Source organism: Protopterus annectens, chromosome 9.part0 (assembly GCF_019279795.1).
Source record: "Protopterus annectens isolate FY-2018-M chromosome 9.part0, PAN1.0, whole genome shotgun sequence".
Taxonomy (NCBI): Eukaryota; Metazoa; Chordata; order Ceratodontiformes; family Protopteridae; genus Protopterus; species Protopterus annectens.
In genome coordinates, this window is record NC_056743.1 from 1,508,037,576 (window position 1) to 1,508,045,951 (window position 8,376).

An 8,376-nucleotide genomic window follows, 5' to 3' on the forward strand; every position below is an offset into this window, starting at 1 on the left:
TTTGTATTTCATGGGCTTGTACTTTTTAACCTCCTACTAGGGTGTTGAAATCTGCTGTGCTCACTGGCTTCAAATGACCTCTGAAGTCTGATTTTGTTTTAAATAGGAGATGTGACATGGGCCTCCAGAGTTAAACTACTTTATTGAAAAAAAATACGTGACATGAGGACCAATAAATGACTGCAAACACCAGAAAGTATAGTTTAGTGCTTTCATTCTCTTTAATTACATGAAACAGACCTCCCAACCATACCGAATTTCTCGTTTTTTACCGGTTTTGAGGTCCAAATAATGGGGTGCCACAATTCACGAGTGGCACCCCTTCATTTCCGAATTTCCAGGCTTTTTAAAAAAAAAATTTTTGTTTTTTCGTTGATGTCATCATGTGCAGAGGTGTGCACGATGACGTCAGCTCCATGAACAGCCTGCCAGCCTGTCGGAATTGAGTTCACTTTCTGGCCATAGCGTGCATGCAGTTTCCCCAGCTTTTGAATTATGCAGGCTCAGACTGTGCAGTATTCGAAGAACAGGCAGCCAGAAAGGAGGATTTACTTTATTACCTGTAAGGATTTACTTTAAATTCCTTCTGGGCCACAGCGTGCATGTGTGCAGTTTCCCCAGCTGCTTACAGCAGCATTTGAATTCCGCGGGCTCAAACTGTGCAGTTTTTAGAAGAACGGCCAGCCAGAATGCATTCTGGTAAAGATTTAAATTCTGGTAAAGGAGTTCATCTTTACTTAGAAGCAATGGACTTGGTCAAAATGCATTCCAGTAAAAGAGTTAAACAGCAGTGTCAGTTTTTTTAACACAACGGATTTAGCCAGAATGCATGTAAGGAAGTTCTTTTCGGCACAGGTTTCAAACAGCAGGTTTCCGCAGTTTTTGTGATACCTTGTATTTGTTTTTGTGTCATATTTTTGACGTTTCCTTTAAGGCTTCATATCTGAAGTTGTCTTTTTGTTTTAAAAAGAATGCATCATTTTTCAAATGGCAGTTTTAACGGACGTAGCTCGGCAGGTTTCCGCAGTTTTTGTAACACCTTGCGTTTGTTTTTTTGTCATATTTAAGGTTTCTTTTAAGGCTTCATATCTGAAGTTGTCTTTCTGTTATAAAAAGAACACATCATCATTTATCTCTTATGAGACACTAGAGAAGTTAAAAAAATATATAACATTGATGTGACTGTTTTAGAGTGCATACCAAAAGTGTAACTGTTGTGATTCACCTTCTGTGTTATCTTGCCTCCATCACTGTAAGACAAGAACATAAATGTTAGTTTAGTTTAGTACTGAGAAGTAAATCAGACATCTTTTATGTGCATTTTCAAGAGCTGTAAACAACTTAGTGTTTCAAGACAGTGTTACTATAATCTTGCTCAAAATGTATGCATTTAGTTTCTTTGGATGTGGCATAAATTGACAATTTGGGTTGCACTCCACTATTAAGTAACATTCTATAATTTACCATAGTATTCTGAATTATGCTTTTTTATTATTTTACAACCATGACTGGACAGCTTAAAGACTAGATGAATATGAAAGGTTATTAGCCAACAATAGCTCAAGGCAACACCTGAACTCAGAACACAGACCAGTATCTTATGTGGTTCCAATCCCCGTACTCCTGATCTTTGAGTGGTACCTTAACATTGACTCAGATATCATATTCTAACTAAGAGAGTGCTGTTGCCTGAAGAGAATGTGTTATGATCCTTTTAAGTCCTTGCTTTAGCTACTCCACCATCATATTCTGAACTCGGTAGATAATGCAGCTTTGATGACATAATTATGATATTTGTGAGTCTTGCTTTGGTTTCTCCACCATCATATTCTGAACTGGGTAGATGATACAGCTTTGATGACATCATTATGATACTTGTGGGTCTTGATTTGACTTCTCCACCATCATATTCTGAATTGGATAAATAATGTAGCTTTGATGGCATTATTATGATACTTGCAAGTCTTGCTTTGGCTTCACTACCATCATGTTCTGATTTAGCTAGGTAATGCAGCTTTGATGACATGACATCATTAAGATACTTGTAAGTCTTGCTTCGGATATTCCACCATCATGTTCAACTTTTGGTCGATAATTTAGCTTTCATGACATCACTCTGCACATACTATGCCACTAACATTTTTCTTTTAAGCCCGTGTGTTTTTTTAATGATTTCTTTTGCAGTAGCACTGCTCAAATATATTGTGATGTTGTCTGTCTTGGACAAGCAGATGGGGGTTAGCTTGGCACTCCCTGTACATCCAACTTACCACATATCAAAATGTTCTTTTAATCAAAGATGCTCACAAATAGCTTCTAAAAATTCGTGCTTTAGGTCAGAAACCTCTGTGAGTCATGGGGCCAGATAATCATGGTGCTATGATGCTCATTCTGGTTCTCAAGATCCCCCTATTTCATCTACATTCCTAAGCTATCTTAACACGCCATAGCAAATGTTCATTGTACAATTAGCCTGATAAAACTTCTACTCCTCCTCAATCTGTGGGTTAGGTTTTGAAGATGAAAAAGGACAGGATTCTTGCATTTTACAATATCACAACATTAATCCAAATAGCATGGATCATTGGTATACAGCCTGAACAATTGTAACATACTAGTTTTCTGCTTTGGCTTACTTTTTCTTAATCATAAAAATTGCACCCTACTCAAAGGGACTATGAGTTGAAAACAGCCCAAACGTAATCTTTATCCGCTACTGGCCAGATATATTTTCTTTTAATGTGGGTTTCAATGCTGTTTCAATGAAAGTGAGTTTCAAGGGTTCATTGTGAGACTGTATTGCTTTGTTTAGTAGATGTCTATTAGTGTTTGTACTATAAAATGTAAAATAAAAGTTTTAAATGAAATCCAAATAATCGTAGAAGTAAAGCAGTATGCACATTACAGTGTTTATGGTAAATGGGACAAAATAGCCAAGTAATGGGACATTGGTTTTGGAATAGCTGCAGGGGGACTCTGGGGCCGTATTTTGGTTGCCTGTTCTTCAGTTTGCATTTGAAAGTTGGTATCCCACAATTCCATTGGGTGGGTGGGGTTACATAATTATATATGCAAATTTTATGTTAATCAGCGTACATATTTTTACCTATTTTTCATTGGCCTTTTTCCAGATTTTTGATGTTTCCAGGTTGAGAGGTATGATACGAACTTCAGAATAGCAACCCACAAACATTCTTCATTTAAATACATATCTATTAATTGAATAATTGACTAATTGTCTTCAAATTACAGAATCTTAAAAAGACAGTACAAAAAACACTACTTAATAGAAGTGTCTGTCATTTAAAAGGCATTTTACACTTAAAGCGCCATTTAAACCAGGAAATACATCAGCATTTAAAAGTACCTGCCATTTAAGCTCCTTCATTTCTAAGGCAGTGTTACAGTCAAAGACATAAGGTGTCGTATTGACATAATCTAATACATAAACAACAAATTTCTTAAAATTGGTAACTAGCAAAGGTAGGTTTAATTGCAAAAGTTGTGGCATAGTATATTTAGCTTCTTGTACAACCTGCCACAATTTCTATGTAGGCAAAACTGTTAGGGCTTTATATAAAAGGATTTATGAACATCGCTTAGCTATTAGGAATAAAGATGTTAATAATGCTTTAGCTAAGCATGCCATGGAATACTCAGATTTTAAGAAATTTGTTTTTTATGTATTAGATTATGTCAGTGTGACACCTTGTGTCTTTGATTGTAATACTGCCTTAGAAATTAAGGAGCTTAAATGGCAGGTATTTTTAAATGCTGATGTATTTCCTGGTTTAAATTGTACTTTAAATGTAAAATGCCTTTTAAATGACAGACACTGTTATTAAGTAGTGGTTTTGTACTGTGTCTTTTTAAGATTCTGTAATTTGAAGACCATTAGTAAATTATTCAGTTAATAGATATGTATTTAAATGAAGAATGTTAGTGGGTTGCTGTTGGAGTTCTGAAGAAGTTTGTGTAATTAAAGCGAATGAAAGAGCTAAACTATATTTTCTGGTGTTTGCAGTCGTTTATTGATCCTCACTTCACATATTTTTCAGTTATTTATCCAGTTTTCGTGTTGCAGCAGTGCTTTTTGTTTAAACTACTTTATTATTTTATTGCTTGTGGTTCTATATATTAATGTCTTATAGTTTGTGATTTTATTGTAGGAGTGCTTTCGCTATAACAACTAAGATTAATGTGAGCGTGAAATACATAGTAAGTGAGTTACCAAAGTAAACTTGATTTTGAAGCCTTTAAGCATAGTAGTACTTGCACCACTAAAATGTTAATTTTCAATGTTTTAATTGGAGCTTCCCTCCAGAAGAGTTAATAGGATAAAATAATAATAAAAAGTGCATGAACTAGGTATAGGGCAATTTTTAAGGATTTGTGTGGAAAAAGAAGTAAACCAAGTGGTTAAGTAGATTCTGTGGCATGTCTTGTAGGCAGAAAATGAGCTGGCTAGTTAAAACAGGTAATTTTTTCTGGTGTCTATTTAAAGATGCTGCTTCAGAGGATTGCTGAGTTATACTTGTGAAATGGACTGGTGAACACCATGTGTTGGGGAGGTAGGTGAAAAGGTAGAGGTTTAGACATGTTGAGGATGTTGTTAAGTCTAATAAGACAAAAGAGAGTCAAGTAAGTTATAGCAGAAGGGAAGAAGTGTGTCTTAATGTCATTCTTCTTCTTACCAGAAGATTAATGATGCAGGTGCTGTTAGCAGATATGTCTGATATGCAGAGTGTACGGACCCATTCTCCATGACTAATGTTTGTATCTTTTTTTGATTACTTTATATGATTGACATACGTGCAATCACAAAAGTGCACAGTGGTAAAATGGAAGCATATTCATTGTAAAGTACTATAAAGTTTTTCTGTAGATGCCAAGCCCCCTTGCAGCCCTTGATGAATGGAGGGCTGTACCCCCCGCAAACACCTGCTGTTTATATGTATTCCAAGATTACTGGGTCTCAAAGAGGGGATAATTCCCCAAGGCACTACAGCATATATATTTAAATACGAAAACTGAGAATTCTGCACTAGTGTTGTTAACTTTGGAGAATTGACTAGTAGTATTTAAGCCTTGTACACAGAATGAGCATTCCTTGTATATTGAAGTAAGCAAAAAGGTAGTGTAAAGTAGCTCTTTTGTGAGTCATTGGTTATGACTATTTATTGTAGCAGTTTTAACTTATTCAGTAGTTGCATATTATTGACTTAAATGTAATGAGACTGTGCACCTAAGCTTGTAGACTTGTGAGGTCAGATACCATTGACTTGACTGACTGATGATGGCAAAGGGTAGATAACATTATATTTTTTCTGTTTTCAGGTGGCCCTCGTCCTCCTCCAATGCGACCTCAGTTGCCACAACAAATGATGGTTCCACCTCCTCCACCTCCAATGATGATGGCTCCTCCTATACCAGGCTTACCAGGTCCACCAATGCCTCCCATAGGACCCATTGGACCTGTGCCTCCTGTGAGTAAAGGTTTTCCTATGCTACTTGTCCTGTAATCCATGTAGTACATGTTCTGTGCTGCCGTCTTCAATTAGGTAGCCATATGCTAAGAGTACTATATTACAGACCAACTTTATTCGATTGGTGTTAGGTTTGAGCTCTCTCATATCTGTGCACTGTTGCAGATCATGCTTTGTTTATATAGATGGTGACTGCATTTGTTCTGTGCTCACTGGAGTCAGAAATTCTGCACAGCTCTTTGGCATTTGTTCCTGCGTTAAGAAGCTGTGACACTTGTTAGCTACTCTAGCCAGTGTTTCTGCACCGTAAACGTCAACAGTATCTTAAGAATGAGTGGGATTGTGTGGTTCTAACTTTTTGCTGTAAATGTTCCTGTGCCCTTCCTTTTGAATGACATCTGCTAGTTTAGTTTTCCAGCCCAGCTATAGGGTTGGCAAAAAACATTCCTGAATCAGTAGGCTCTGGCATCCCAAGTGTCAGTTGCTTAGCCAAGTAAGTGTTGCATTTTGTTGGCTTATTTATTTGTTTGTTTTTGTGTAGTGGGAAAGTCCAGTTGTGCAAAAGGCTGCTTCTTCAGTGGAGGCTTGGGGAGAAAAGTTCCTTACACACACGGTTAAAGAACAGTAGTGTGGTTTTATGTGGTACTGACAAACCTTCTTGTTATTTATTGTGGTTTCATGTGAACTTTGCCTGTGGCAACATGATATAACTACATATGTCGCACACTGTGTCCACTAGGTTAAGCAGTAGGTGATTGTCAGTAAACATGACACAGTGCAACATCATGTCAGGATGCCCATTTCTACCAGGCTAGCTACAAGTGCTTAGTAATGTGGTCTGTAGTGGGAGATGCACCTATGAGGGTTGGTGTTGATTTAGAACTTATCTGACTAAACAAGCAATCTCTGAAGAGCATTGTGCCACCTAGTACAAACCAGAGCCCCTTTGCATAACTGTTGAGTAAAGTACAGTTGGATTGGGAGGAGTAGGCTATAAAGAGAAAGTTAAGACTCTGCATGTCTGTCTCTATATAGTGCAGTGTTCCACGCAGCTGTGCAATGGCTAGCATTGAGCTAAAACACCTTATTTATAATGCAGAACGTAAGCAAGAAAAAGCTTAGAAGAACACACCATCAAATTGCTGGACAGTTGAATTTAGCCTCATTAGCAAGTAATGCCCACAACTAGCCTGGGAAACTTCTTCTGCCACCAGAAGGAACCAGTACATTAATTTCAGCAAAAATTACTAATTTAGCCACTCATTAGGTTAGACAATATTTATCAGTAATGGTTATTTGCGTGTTGGTTACTACCTGACTACTACAAGTGCTGGTCTCACCATTGCTACACTCTGGCAGGAATCAGTGGCCCTTTGCTCCTTCTGTCACCAAAAGCAATCACTAATCCCAAGATGGTTCTTAAGAGGCAGGTGGCAGGTTCTTTGGTACTTGCAGTGTCGTCCCAAATGTTGTATACATTTTAAGTTTTTGCAAGTTTCAATGCCCAGGATAGAATTTGAGAAGCTGAGTGTAAGGGATCTAAGTTGCATAGTACTGCAAAACCAGACCAGTCAGCAAAGTCCCATGTATTTACCCTTTTTTAAATGGGTAAGTCCCAGAAGGCTTGTGGCCTCTTTTCAAGGATGACCCAAGGTGGTATTTATATTCTAGGGGAAATCTGGCCAGGCATCAGGAAACTTTCTCTACTGTTTTTTTTTTTTTCCAACAGGTACCATTGGATCTTGTACATCTACCTGAATTGCCATCAACTGAAGCAGATAAAACATCAGTTTAATGTCTCAACAGAGAGACGACTTACTCAGGAGTGTAGCACCTCTCTGATGCTGCAGTGCATCTGGAGTTGAAATATAACCCACAGTCTTCTGGTCTTCCAGAGCCAAATGCGAGTATGCTACCTGTTGGACCACTAACACTGCAAATGGAGTGCGTATTCACACTGTCCAGTTTGAGTCAGAAATCAATGTCTCTGTACTCCTTTTCTAACCAGGAGCAAAACAGAAGCACTAATCTCAAGCGGATTCATGACATGTGGTTTGTAAGCTACCAGTGAATGGGAAGATATGAACGTCAGAGTAGTTGAAGTTCTAACCGCGTAAGAGGAGGGATTTCCTAGTTTGAACATCTAGTGCATGCCAGTATGAGCAGACAAGATGAGACTGGGAGGCACTTCCAAAGTCAAGTGTACAAAAGAGGTGGGCCACTCAAGAGCCATTGAGTTTAATAGCACAACTGAAAAAGGCTTGGTGGGTTGGAAACTTAGTGTCACAACAGCAACAGTGTCAGCTTCAAAAGATTAAAACTTTTTCCTTTTCTGATAACCTAAAAGATAAAGTTAGGAGGAGTGATAGCAAGTAAGCAGAAGATTTAATGTTTGTCTGATCACATCCTCGTGCTTGTGGTCCCTAATTTAAAAACTAAACTCTCTCTTCCAGTATTTCTTCTAAAATACAAATTTTAAAACACGCAAATACAGAAACAGAATACTAGACGTCTGCCATCATACTCTTTCAGTCAGTACATTCATTATTTAACTGAAAATTGATAAGCAGTTGTAAGTAATGACTTGTCTGCCAGATTGCTAATTTAAGTTTGGCAGAAAACTAATTGCTTGCAATTGTTTAACAAATAGTGATCCCCGTCTCTTTTTTTTTTTTGGTAGAGGATAGGCAGTGAGGCTTCTGAAACTTGACAGCTTAGCTGTTTTCTTTGTGACCACTAAAATGCTTCAACAAAATGATTTGAATGTCCCCACTGAGAAAATGTGTTGCCAAAATTCCAATGTTTGTTTCTGTAATTTGTGGGTGTTTTAGAACTTAAATTTTAGAAGAAATGCTTGTAGAAATAATTTAGTTTGTTAATAAATTAGTGA

At 37.5% G+C, this 8,376-nt stretch overlaps 1 protein-coding gene across 1 annotated transcript in view; it reads left to right on the forward strand.

The window, feature by feature from the left end:
• The window catches only part of RBM42 (RNA binding motif protein 42), a 918,806-nt gene that overhangs the window by 573,915 nt on the left and 336,515 nt on the right, over positions 1–8,376 (forward strand). Inside the window, exon 4 of the mRNA XM_044084450.1 lies at positions 5,338–5,486. Coding sequence (XP_043940385.1) covers positions 5,338–5,486 — 149 coding nt within the window. The remainder of the gene's footprint in view (positions 1–5,337; positions 5,487–8,376) is intronic.